At 36.1% G+C, this 13646-nt stretch overlaps 1 protein-coding gene across 1 annotated transcript; it reads left to right on the top strand.

Moving 5' to 3' along the window:
* Positions 1–1896: 1896 nt before the first annotated feature.
* Positions 1897–12652, top strand: LOC103947737 (serine carboxypeptidase-like 51). Its single transcript, XM_009358684.3, has 12 exons — positions 1897–2273; positions 2382–2476; positions 2584–2691; positions 2787–3027; positions 3138–3181; positions 3443–3616; positions 3736–3935; positions 4093–4162; positions 4568–4618; positions 5219–5271; positions 5353–5485; positions 11841–12652. Exons 1-12 carry the CDS (start codon positions 2135–2137, stop codon positions 11919–11921), a joined length of 1389 nt encoding a protein of 462 aa, XP_009356959.2. The 5' UTR covers positions 1897–2134; the 3' UTR covers positions 11922–12652.
* Positions 12653–13646: the final 994 nt, after the last annotated feature.

Genomic DNA, 13646 nt, shown 5'->3' on the forward strand with positions numbered 1-13646 from the left:
TAGTGGTTGTGATGATGGTTAGTGGTGGTGGTGGAAAGGTCGTAGCAGTAGTGATGGTGGTAATGGCCACGAGAAGGTGGTGATGGTCATGGTCATTGGTCATGGAAGGTGGTGGCAGAGATGGTAGTGGTTGGTGACAAGGTGGTGGTGATTGCTGCGATGATGGTGGTGGGGTTTGTGCAGACTTAGAAATGATAATTATTAATATGGAACCTAAAGTTGAACTTATGATCTCGTTCTAAGTGTTTTTTGCACATGAAATTTCTATATTTACGGCAAGGAGTGGGATATGTGCATTTCCATATTAGGAAATGCAAGTATTATCCATAAAGGTGTAAATAAATATAAGGGGTTTCTCCATTTTAATCCTTGACAAACCAAGATTTGTGACTCTATCATTAGTTTCTATAAAAACATACAAAACTGCACAAAAAGGTATTTAGAGTGCAGGGGAGAGACCCTGTAATCTACCTATCTTCCGGAATTTCTAATATTTTTAACATCAATTCAATCTAGTATTTACATGTATACACTACCAAATAATGGCACACTCGCAATCTAACACACTCATTTGGCCTTTGTAGATATGGTAGAGAATTTGGGGTATACGTATAAGAGTAATAGTCTGGTCCAAAGTCGGATTAATCGGTGTGCATCTTACTTATGGTTTCTTATTTGATCAAGTACATAGTTGATTTTTGTAATCCACACATACACTTTTTATGAGAATTCACCGTGTATATTAAGAGCCAAACGAATGCACCGTGACTATGTACATGCATAGGGAAAGTCGCACTTGCTATAACAAGAAATTAAATAACAAAATCTTTTCTTTGATTTTACTGATTGACCGCTTCTAAAAAAAATTCTGAAAGTTATTATATATCATAGAAACAATATGCTGCTACTTATTTCCAACACTTTTAAAAATCCCCGCCTAGACGCTAGGCAGCTAGGCACCGCTCTTATTAATCTTTGGGCATTTGAAAATCAAGAAAGAGCGCCTAGACCTGCTTAGACATCCACCTAGTCGTGACTCTCACTTATACAAAAAATAAGTAGCTTCAATCTTTGCATTTTATTTTTTTAATAAAATACAAAGACTTGTTGGATACTCGAATAACACTCAATAAATAAGAATGATGATAAACCCACGCCATTATCTGATTTCCTCACCAACATTATAATCACACCCACCATAAAAGGTTAAAAATATAAAATCATGTTTTCCCACCCAGTACAATTCCATTGTCCTGTTTCCACCGCCAAGAGGACAAAATAGATGATTGGATGGAACCTAAAATAATAAAACAATTTTTTTGAAAAATATACAGATTCCCAAACTTTCTAAAACATTCCAAATGCACTACAATGAGCCTTGAAAATTGGATGGAACCTAATCTAATAAAACAAACCCAAAATTTGCAATCACCATGATTGTAATCCAATATTAGACGATATCATATGCATAGAATGATATGCAGAGTAATCAAACCTAATCAGGTAAATTCAAGCTTATTTGAATTGATTTTTGGGGGGAAAATGGCCACCACAGTCAGGATTTCAAGAGTCAAGGAATTTCAATTCAAAGAGAGTGCAAAATTTCAATTCCTCTACATTTCGGTTCCTTTGCAGAAGATAGCTAGAAATTATGAGGGCATGTGCGAATGAACTCCGAAGAAAAATTTCAGATTCGAAGAGAGAGATAGATTTAGGGCATTGGTCAAATGCCATAAAAACAATTCTATGACGCCTAAAAAGTGTCATCATGTCGTTTATTAGGGATGAAGAGAGAGAGACGGTGGCGGTTGGTGGAGAAGCCGTGGCAGTCGATGTAGAAGGCGAGAAGAGATGAAACCAAAGATGGAGAATCAAGACGGAGAGAGAAACGGAATAGGGGTTGAAATGTCTTTTTCTAGAAAAATAAACATGTTATATAATATAAATAAATTTACTTAAATTTATTTTCTGTTAGACAAAGACAAGGTAAGCTTTTTGTTGCTAATATTAATCTTCAGTAGTCTCTGTACATATAAAATCTCCTTCTACTGCATGCTTTATTCCCCAGCAAGTTAAGAAGTTGCTCTCTCTCTCTCTCTCTCTCTCTCTCTCTCCAGTATTTGCTCTCCCAACAATGGAAAAGCTTTCTGTAATACTTTCCGTCTCTCTTCTCCTTTTTGTACCACTTTTTCATGGAGGAACTGCAAAAACAGCGGCTGCTGCAGGAACCATAGATGGATCAGAGGAGTGGGGCTATGTTGAAGTCAGACCCAGTAAGCAATTCACTCACATGCACAATATCTAAATTCTTTCTGTATTGAAGCCAGAAATGTTAATTTTAATGTTCATGGAATTTTTGTTTTGGTATTGTTTTTAAACAGAAGCCCACATGTTCTGGTGGCTCTATAGAAGTCCCAACAGAGTTGAGGATCCCTCCAAGCCATGGCCAACCATTCTCTGGCTTCAGGGTGGACCTGTGAGTATCACCAAACTATATCAAATCAAATAATATGAACAACCCTTTTTTTTTTTTTTTTTTAAACTTTATATTGTTTTCATTGATTACTTTTTCAAAAAAAATAGGGAGGTTCAGGAGTGGGGATGGGGAATTTTCAAGAGATTGGACCATTGGACACAAATTTGAACCCAAGAAACTCAACCTGGTTGCAAAAAGCTGATCTTTTATTTGTTGTAAGTTCATACAAAACTTCCAACTCTGTTTCCTTCTTTCGAGTTTTATTAATCATATGAATTTAAATTTCTTCTGATTTTTCTGGGTAATTCAGGACAACCCTGTTGGGACTGGATACAGTTTTGTGGAAGACACATCTCTGTTTGTGAAAAATGATTTGGAGGCAGCTGCTGATTTGACAACATTGCTGGTGGAGCTTTTCAACAGAAATGAGAGCCTCCAAAAGAGTCCTCTGTTCATTGTGGCAGAGTCCTATGGAGGCAAATTTGCAGTCACTCTTGGACTTTCAGCTCTTAAAGCCATTCAACAAGGAAAGCTAAAACTTAGACTTGGAGGTAAGTAAATTAATTTAATCAATTTTTAATTATTAATTGGTCTAATTAAAAATACCAACATCTTAAAATGTATATTTTTTTTCCTTTGAATTATTTGGTTGTTTTTGTAGGAGTGGCATTGGGAGACAGTTGGATCTCTCCGGAAGATTTTGTGGTAAGTTACCATACTTCTAACTGCTGTTGACCCACTAATTTTACTTCCATGCATTATATTGTCTTTTAAATACAACCATATTGGGCGTAGATAGGGTTCTTCGATTTAAGTCACATAATGGGAATCAATTTGTATTAAACTCGTCATTTATGGAAGTCGAACTCTAAAATTTTATTAAAAGATTATATAGTGCTATTGACAAATTTCCGTTAATGTGTAATTACATTTAGTTATCGATAATTTATTTTTGTACACTTGCAGCTTTCTTGGGGTCCTCTGCTCAAAGACGTGTCAAGGCTTGACGACAATGGATTACAGGAATCAAATAATGTGGCTCAAAGAATTAAGCAACAGATTCGGGATGGTCAATTAGTGGACGCAACCAATTCATGGAGGGAGCTTGAGCAAGGCATCATGTCTAGCAGCAATGCTGTGGTAATTTTTTTAAATTTTAATTTAATTTTCATATTAATTTACTATTATTTGTGACTGAAACTCAATTAAAACTCACATTTTCTGATTTCATTTACATATTGGATTTGTGACATTTGCAGGATTTCTATAATTTTCTGTTGGATTCAGGAATGGATCCAGTTTCATCCTTGGCATCAAATCGCTATAACCAAGGAATCGAAAAATATTCAATATACCTAAGTTCTTTAAGGTCTTCAGCAGGTGGCGGTAAAGGTCATCTTGGTTCTTTGTTAAATGGTGTCATTAAAAAGAAGCTTGAGATAATCCCAGATAATGTGACGTGAGTATATATACTCTTTTCACTATGTTTTGTTTTAAATACATTATCAGTTGAAAATAGAATCATTTTTTTGCAACGCCAACAACAGTTCTCTTTTAGTTTTTACGGTTAAAAATGCTTGTAATCCGTAAATGGTGTATATTTTTTGGGTTTGCAGATGGGGAGGGCAGTCTGATAAGGTCTTCCCAGCCATGGCAGGCGAATTTATGAACCCAAGGATTAATGAGGTAATAATTTTTCTAATCCAGAAGAGCAGAAATACAATATAATAAGATAGTTGTGGTGTACATTTAATCAAAAGTTTAGGAAGCTTAGGAGTGGATGAGATTAGGAGACAAGTCGTGAAAACTAAGAAAATGTTACCAAAATCTAACAAAATCGGCTAAAACGATGTGATTTCTCTCTACACCTAAAGTTCGAGTTAATTTTATCTTGTAGGAATCGAATAGAGAAATCGAAGTCTCTTCTTCCAGTTATTCTTTTTTATTAGATACCTTTTGCCTAATTGAGTATTTTATCAGCAAGGAAATCGAATTTTTGATTGCTCTACCGTATTTCTTAATTGTCTTGAAAGAATCTTATGTTGTGCCAACTTTTAATTTTCCTTTGACTTCCCTTTTCTCTTCACATAGGTTGATGAACTCCTTGCTAAAGGGGTCAATGTCACAATATACAATGGGCAAGTAAGTTTTTTCTCAACGTTGCTTTCATTTTAAACAGCAATATCCAACAGTTTAATATTATTAAAAAAAAAATAGGACTAGCGAATAGAAAACTGACAGATCCGTTCTAGAATTAAGATATGTGTTAGCGATATTAATTGTACATTCCAAAATAATTAAAAAAAAATTGCTACATTCTGCTGTATTTATTGGATGAGTTAGTTTGTTTTGCTGGTTGTAAACTTCGTAAAGGTTGTAAACTTTTTCTCCCCTCGTTATTGTATATGCTTGACTAACATAGCAGTAGTACAAGTCCTTTCTCTCACCTTCAGCAGCCCGCAGACCGTAGGTCTCTCTTGTTGACTTTGTAGTGTATGTCTCCTTAAATCAAGGGAGATTGTTTCTTAGTTATTGCCACTTAAAGGCTTGTGTTGTGATCTCGTTCTTCAATAATGAAAAATACACTTTCTTCAATTTTTCACAGTATTTCTCTTCTCTTATCAAATTTTTAGACCGAAAACAAATATCACTAGCTATTTAAAGTTAATTATAATGAAGAATTGGATGCTGTTGGATTTGTGCAGACGAGCTAATTTTGACATGACTTGGTTGATGTTGTAGGTTGATCTCATATGTGCAACCAAGGGGACTGAAGCATGGGTTGAAAAGCTCAAGTACTCTCTCTCTCTCTCTCTCTCTCTCTCTCTCTCTCTCTCTCTCATGTGGGTGGTGATTTTTTCCATTTTGTTGTTCAGGTGGGAAGGACTCCCACATTTCTTGAACAAGAGTAGAACCCCTCTTTATTGTGGCCAAGAGGAAATTACAAGAGGGTTCACCAGGTCCTACAAAAACCTGCACTTTTATTGGATTCTTGGAGCAGGACATTTTGTAAGTCGAAACTTTCCTCCATCAGCACGTAATTATTACTTCCTTTTTAATGTCTTATCAGTCTTATCACCTCTACATGACCATGCTAACAATTAGACCAATTTACATTGTATAAATACACCTTCACATAGCTACCGTGTCGGTAAAACAATAATATTTGGACAAAAAATTACACATATCTTTGTTTTATTTACATGAAACGTCGCTGTAACAATGTATTTGTGTCATATAAGTCTTTCCGGATAACATCATAGTCACACACTAGCACAATTTAGGAAAATATAAGAAAATATACGAAGAAATCAACATCACTATTTTGGGAGGGCAACACTGTGCTTTTGCGATGCATTCATGCAAGTGCAAATAATGCTATATACACAGAATTACACTTCAAAGCATCGACTTAAGAAGAGAAAATTTGAGATTTGATTTCTCGATCTATATAAAATATGAGCTGCATATCTATAAGCCAATACATTATTGGCATATTAAAAATGTAATTCTAAGGCCATAATTAAGATGTCATCTTGGTAATTATGTCATGGTTTTGGATAAAGTTGAGTGAAAAATCTGTATATGCTAAAACATTTGCTTAAAACAATATTATTCTCTCTAATGAAAGCTTATTAGGTGTACAAATGTAGCAACTCATTTGACCATTTGCTTCAAGCATTTGAGTGCAACCCCTAGCTGTATGCTGGTCTACCAATTTTTTGGATTAATCTGTTTACAAATCTTAATTATAGGGGAGTGATTTCTACATATTTTTTCCACCTTTTGCACACGATTGCTAAATGCGTACCTTTAATTCTTTTAATCAGTTGAGTCTAATGACAGAATGGTGTGCATAACTTATTTTCTTAAATATAAATATGGTCTAAAATTCACTTAAAAATTTACAAAATTTTGAAAGTGAATAATTGCATAGAGAGACACAGACTTTCATCGCTCACTATTATGTTGACTATTATTCAAAGCACATTTCGTGATTTCAACTTAGGAGAAAGGGGATGAAATCACCTTGGGATTGGATGAAATGAAGGAGACAGAACGTGCTAAATGCAGTTCTCTTTAAACAAGCTGTCCACAGCTTGGATCAGCTTGTAGCTTGGATGCTTACATGACGAGAGTGATAAGTTATCACAAACATGCAATGACAAGCCAAAAGAAAGAAAATAGTACCAAAAAAAGCAAACATAAATGATCCCCCTTAGTTTTCGATTAAGATCATCTCCAACTTTTGGATTAAAACCTAAAATTTAGGTTTATAACTAACTCAGTTCTTCTTCAGTGGTTGGGCTAAAATAAGTTTTGGGTTAAAACCTAAAATTTGGACAAATTTAACCTAGAATTTAGGTCAGGGTTAAAAGGTTGGGCCACCAAAATTTAGGTTTGAGAAGTATTAGAGCAAAAAAAACTGTTTCTAGATTAAAATATAAAGTTTTAGGTTTTAACCCAAAAATTGGAGATGGTCTAAAGAAAAACAAACCCATGTAACAATCACATGTTTTGTTACATTATATAATTGTTTGAGGTATTTGTCGATTTCTTTCCGAACTTGTAAGAAGTTGCTAATCCGCCCTCCCCCCCCCCCCCCAACCACCCCACCCTTCTCCTTTCCCAAAATTTTTATAATTAGCCCATTTCCCTCCTAACGTTAGATTTTAGAATTTTTCATCCAATTTTCTATCCATTTTGATCATATGTCAAATGTTTATCCCTAATGTCAATAGCATATTTTTTTTTTTTTCTTCTTTTTCTCTTCCACTAGTTGACTTTTTTTGTTTGAATTAGTCATGTTAGTCCAATTAGCAACTATAAATATTGGCTGACACACCCCGACCCAGAAAGTCCACTTGGACCCTGAATCGAGCTGTGCTGGCCGACACCTGGAAGGTGACGAAGCCATAAAATGTGATAATGTATAAAAAGTGAATAAATTTGAATCTAAAAGTGTCTAAGTACCAGAGTGCGCTATGAGTGGGAGTGAACCCATTTCACACGCGATGTCAGAGCATAAGTAAGGTACAGTAGTGTGGGTAAGAATCATACCCTCAGAAATATCCATTAATACTAAGATTCACCACAGATTCTTGTCGATACAAACTCAGCAGCTAAAACCTGGAGGGCACCAAACAGAAGGTGTGAGTAAGCAATAAAACCAAGCTTCCCAAAGTTATTACCTCTCTAAAAGTAATGCCCTAAATGTAAAACCCGTATCGTTTTCCATAAGACAGTACAACATATATACATATATCCAAACCATACTCAGAAATGACCAAAACCACGGTTTGCCATCAAATCCACCATACATTAATAAGTAGGCCAAATGAACTAAATCAATACAAAGTGATATATCAGTCAGAATCATCTAAAATGACATGTACAACTTATCCGTATCTCATCAATCATGGCTAGCATATAAGTCGGAGTCACCTCTAGTGACCTGTACGACTTATCCATATCTCATCAATCCTGGCTAGCATATAAGTCGGAGTCACCTATAGGGACCTGTACGACTTATCCATATCTCGTCAATCCTGGCTAGCATATAAGTCGGAGTCACCTATAGTGACCTGTACGACTTATCCATATCTCGTCAATCCTGGCTAGCATATAAGTCGGAGTCACCTATAGGGACCTGTACGACTTATCCATATCTCGTCAATCCTGGCTAGCATATAAGTCGGAGTCACCTATAGGGACCTGTACGACTTATCCATATTTCATCAATCCTGGCTAGCATATAAGTCGGAGTCACCTATAGTGACCTGTACGACTTATCCATATCTCATCAATCCTGTCAATCCTGGCTAGCATATAAGTCGGAGTCACCTATAGTGACCTGTACGACTTATCCATATCTCATCAATCCTGGCTAGCCAATAGCTCAATAAGTATACCTGCACACGAGTCGGAACCACCTAAAGTGGTCTGTACGACAGGACTGAGTGTAAATAAATAAACTCAAGTGCTACGATCACGTGAAGACTGGGCGAATAATCGCGGGTCACCTACGAGTCGGAACCACCTAAAGTGGTCTGTACGACAGGACTGTGCACCTACCTTGAATCCAAGGTGAGCATAAGGTGCGGGAGGTGAACATCACGTGAAGGACTATGCCCTGGCCACGGGCGGGAGCACTAACACCGGGGTGCAGGTTTATGAGCTCTCAATGCATCTCAATATAACATGTGCAACTCATGGCAACCAGTACGATAGTATCGAAGTTGCCTAACACATAACTGTAGTCATGCTATAACGCAATCGATTCAACTAGTACCATAAACTCACCTGAACTTACCTGGGTGTCCTGAGTTCACCTTTGCACTTGAAAGCATTCCCAATAATTATATGCAAGTAATATACATATTGATATACTATGATGCAATCTAATACTCAACCATGTCGTAGCGTGTTCAATTATAAACAATACAGTGAGAAGTGTACAATCAATAACGCATTACTCCCAAACTACTTATTTTCAGGGATAATTACCCATGACAACCCAATTAACTCTAATTTAACTAACTAATTCACAAAACTAAAACTTGTCTTTACCAATTTCCTTCGCATTACTCAATTTCCCAAGCAAGGCTTTTGTCTCAAATATTTTATGGCTGCATCTAACGTCTCGTTAGACTGCCTACGTACCCTAAACAAGGATCAAGCCATTCGTAGTTCACATAGTACTTCAAGCATTCACAATAATTATATATGAAAGTAATATGACTAATCAATTTAAAGGTGTCGATAGAACTCTTAATAATATGTACGATAAAATGGAAAAGGATGCACTCACCTGGAGTCCACGCTATGATTCTCTAGCGCACGCATCGAGGCGTCCTGAATGATTGGTCCCTGTGACCAATTATCAAATCACATCTCAGATGTCTTATCCGTAGAATATGTAATTCACATAAAACACAACCTCAACGACATTCTAAAATATTTTGAGACCCATTGACCACAAGTCAACCGTCGATCAAAGATCGACGGTAGGGTTTACAACCCTGTATAATTTGACCCGGAAGATCCGCATATCAGATTTCCAATCCGCAACTCCCAACGATCCACAATATGTTTCTAGAATAACATATTAAAGTTTCATTACGATCCAACGGTCAGATCTCCGCCAATTGCCTAAAACAAGTGGCCGTGAACATTTATTTTACTAACTTACAAATCCAATTCAGGAAGATCCGTAAGTCGGATTCCCGATCCGTAAATTCCTATGATCTTTAAATATTATGTATTATAATGTACCCAAGTTTGGTGACGATCCAACGGTCGGATCGTCGATTCACATTTTCATCAAGCAATGTATCGTAACGAATTTAGGTTCCAACGATCAACCTATGTCATTCAAATAACAAAACTGAATTCAAGACATTCGACATAGCCTAAAAATAGCATTGGCGGCCCACTGGCCACGCGCCGCCGCACGTGCCGCCGCGGGTGGCGGTCGGCCGCCCCGACTCGCCGGAAAATCCAACTATTTCCAAAAATTCTCAAACTTCACAGAAATGAAGATCTCAGTGAGTGGAGCAACTTTCATACCTGCCACGAAGTCCAAAAGTGGACGGAAGATGGTCAATTTTGCCCACGAAGCCGGCGGGTGCATAAAACTTCCCGACGTCGATTCGTCGTCTACGGTGGTCCAACGGGGTCAAGGTTGGTTGGGTTTTGCTCCTGGGATGATGGGCTACAAAGCCCAAGTGGTGGCATCGGCCATTGCTTTGCCGATTTGCCGGAAAATCGAAAAGGGTGGCCGGAGCACCATTGATTTTCGTCAACTTTCGTGGCCTCAAACCTCCACATCCCATGATTAATCAAGGTGGTTCTTGGGTGGGTTTTGTAGAGGGGAATGAGAGCTTCAAGATGGTGGTGGTGGCATCGAAAAAATCCACCGGAGTTGGCCGGAATCGGCCTTGGAAAATGGGTGGTCGCGAGTGGGAAAACCCACGGGAAAAGCTGGGATTTTTTTTTTTTTTTTTTTTCTTTCTTTCTTTCTTTCCTTTTTCTGATTGGGCTTCACCTTAAATAACCAATTTCTGATTGGGGATTTAATTTAATTAACACTACACCTTGAATAACCAATTTCGAACGTCCGTAACTATACCGTTATAATCCGGACTCGCAAACGGCTTTCGCTTATGCGTTCACATCCACGAGTATTACGAGAATATGTTAAAAGAATAAGTCATACGTCTCTCTAGACGATGGTCAACAGAAGTCAAAGTCCTTGCCTCTAGAGGAATTTCGTAAATTCACGCTTTTAAAATAAAATAAAAACGTAAAATTTGGAACGGGTTGTCACATTGGCCCTGTGCCAATTTACCAAAGCGAAATTACTTTTTTGCCCTCATATAGTTGTTGTGTGATGTCCTTTGACCAAAATGGATCGAAAATTGGATGAAGATTTCAAAATTTAACACCAAGGGAAACTAGCTATTTATACAGGTTCAGGGGATAACCAACTAAAATTAAAGTCTAGAGAGAAATTAACAGCTCTATACAAATTCGAATGAGAAATCAACAAATAAGTCTAATTGTTATGATCATTTGTTTGATTATTATTTGTCTCATCGTACGATAAAACATATATAAGATTTTTAGTAGTATTTATGAAGAAATACATGCATAGAGCATGGAAAAATTAAAGCTGTAATTTTTTGTTGTCTCATTTAAATCATTTTATTGCAAGAATTTCAAAACAAAAAGAAGGGTTTTGGCTTTCAATTGCTTATGGTACATAAGCTGTTCTTGATCATTGGTTGATACGTATAATACACTACAAACTTTACAAATATGATGAAACTTATGTACAACTAATCCTAGCATGATTTAGGGTTAAACAAAAATATACATAATCGTAGGTATTGTTTGTTTCAAGTTACGCTTTGGTATATCTTTCGTTGCATTGCATGCATATGACGTGACAATTACCTGATACATATTAATTATAGAAGAAGTAATCTATATATATATATATGTGTGTGTGTATTACTACTGACAGTCCATGAAATAAGAGAAGTCAGTAATCTATATATATGTGTGTGTGTGTGTGTGTGTGTTACTACTGACAGTCCATGAAATAAGAGAAGTCTGACCGGTCAGTATGTATATAGTAACACTCATGTGCACGACAAAGCTGACAAAGTCCAACTAACTCAGAAACCTTTTCGATTCTAAATATTTTAGAAAAAAATACACACAAATGTTATTATAAATTTTATATAATATATATGAACAATAATTTGATGCTTAAGTTCCATTTTTAATTTAAAAGTACCCAATTAAATTTCGTTTTTGTATATTTACCGACTTCAATGATATTTTACTTAATTTACAGGTACCTGTGGATCAGCCATGCATTGCATTGAATATGGTGGCCGACATCACGCAATCACCTGCTGCTGCTGCTTCTACGTAGAAAACAAAACACATAATAATATCAATGGCAGACAGACACTGTGTACAAGAAAAGACAGACTGCAGGCACACTACTACAGTAAGTAAGCAAACAAAAGAAAAATGATTGATGGGGAGAGGACTCTGAGTACAAAGAGGAGTCAACAAGCAAACCCATAACCACGTGGGACACAAACATGCAATGAGGGGAAAAGCTGCAGACTCTGCAGGGTAGATGGTTTTACTTTTCGTAGGAGGCTGCAGCAATTTTTATTTTTAATTTTCATTCTTCAATCTTCAATTGGTATATGGTCGAACATTTCTCTTATTAGTTCGGTGTTTTTTTTTTTTTCTTTTTTTTTTAACTAGGAATAGTTGTTTGATTACAAACGGAAGTGTCCATTTTTTTTATGCGACGATTTTGTTTTATTGTTTTTATCAAAATATACGACGGTTTTTTATTTATCTAATTTATAATAAGAAAGTTAACTTGAATGAAAGAATCATATAACAAGCAATCGTTTTTAGACAAACTTATGCATAAGTATTTATTTGGTTATTAATTGTATCCAACTGTAATAATGTTGGGGTTTTAATTGAATCTAGTTAAACTGTCGCGACAAACTATTTGCTCCCGATTTTTACTTTGCCTCTCATTGCACAAGGAGGGAGAGAGAGGGTGTGCAAGCATGTTAGTGCAAGTGTGTGTTGCACTTTTCTTAATTTTGAAACCAAATGATTATGCTATGAGTAGGACGTTGGCTCTGTTAAGTTGCTATCTATTCCTCGAATGCTGATGACTTCACTCTTATGGATTGGTTGCTAAGAACTATAGAGACGAAGTTGAATAAAAACTAGTTTTCGTCATTCCAATTTGTATAGAAAGAGTACAATTCTTAAACATAAGCGTTAAAGACTAAAAATCTAATACAAGAACTAGTGAAACTTAAGAAAGTGCACATGATTTTAGGAAGGAAACAGGAAATGAAGCAAGATGATGAAGCTCTGAGAGGCTGGAAAATGCCTTATCGATCAAGACAATGGAAACAAGTGTCCTCGAAGAGGAAGCTCAGTCGGGAAGCTTTGATAGCATAGAGTGTTGGTTGATTACTTAAGGTCCTTTCCTCTAGGCTCTCCTCTGGCTTTTATAGTAAAATGAAGCTTCTGTGTCCTTTGTGGCATGCTGATAATGAGGGTAATTCGGGAAAAAAAAAACTTACATAGAACAAATTCATCATCACATGGCGCCATGTATCCAATAATACATTGTCAAGTGTGAGTTTTTTTTCACACGACAATGTATTATTAGATTGAGAGGTCACGTGACGATGAACTTTTTCTCTGTAATCTTCAAATAAGATTACAAAGTTATTATTTCCACACATAGAATTGGGATAGATGTTCTTTTTCTCCGTTTACTTGTCCCAACATAATAACCGTTTGATAACTATTTTGGTTTTTTATTTTCAAATTTTAGCTTTTGAGTTGGTGACGACGGAAAATATGTGGAGGAAAAAAAAAGACAAATGAAAACCAAAAACCTCAAAACCAATAACTATTTAAAGCTCTTTACGCTTACAAAATTTTGTTTTTGTTGATTCATTTTTATTTCTCCCTTTCCCATCACCCTTCTTCATATGTCCCTTACCCATATACTTTCCTCGTATTTTAAACACAAAAAGTAAAATAATAATAAATTTAAAAAAAAAAAAAAAAGATTATAAAAAAGGGTCCTAAATATATGTTA

The sequence above is a fragment of a genome, unplaced genomic scaffold (genome assembly GCF_019419815.1).
Source record: "Pyrus x bretschneideri cultivar Hongxiangsu unplaced genomic scaffold, Pyrus_bretschneideri_v1 Contig29, whole genome shotgun sequence".
Taxonomy (NCBI): domain Eukaryota; kingdom Viridiplantae; phylum Streptophyta; class Magnoliopsida; order Rosales; family Rosaceae; genus Pyrus; species Pyrus x bretschneideri.

Excerpts from the sequence above, each read along its gene's own strand:
- LOC103947737 (XM_009358684.3), top strand. The coding sequence starts at position 2,135 with ATGGAAAAGCTTTCTGTAATACTTTCCGTCTCTCTTCTCCTTTTTGTA. Across the intron at positions 3,028-3,137 it reads GCTAAAACTTAGACTTGGAG|GAGTGGCATTGGGAGACAGT; the intron begins GTAAGTAAATTA and ends TTGTTTTTGTAG. Across the intron at positions 4,163-4,567 it reads TGAACCCAAGGATTAATGAG|GTTGATGAACTCCTTGCTAA; the intron begins GTAATAATTTTT and ends CTCTTCACATAG.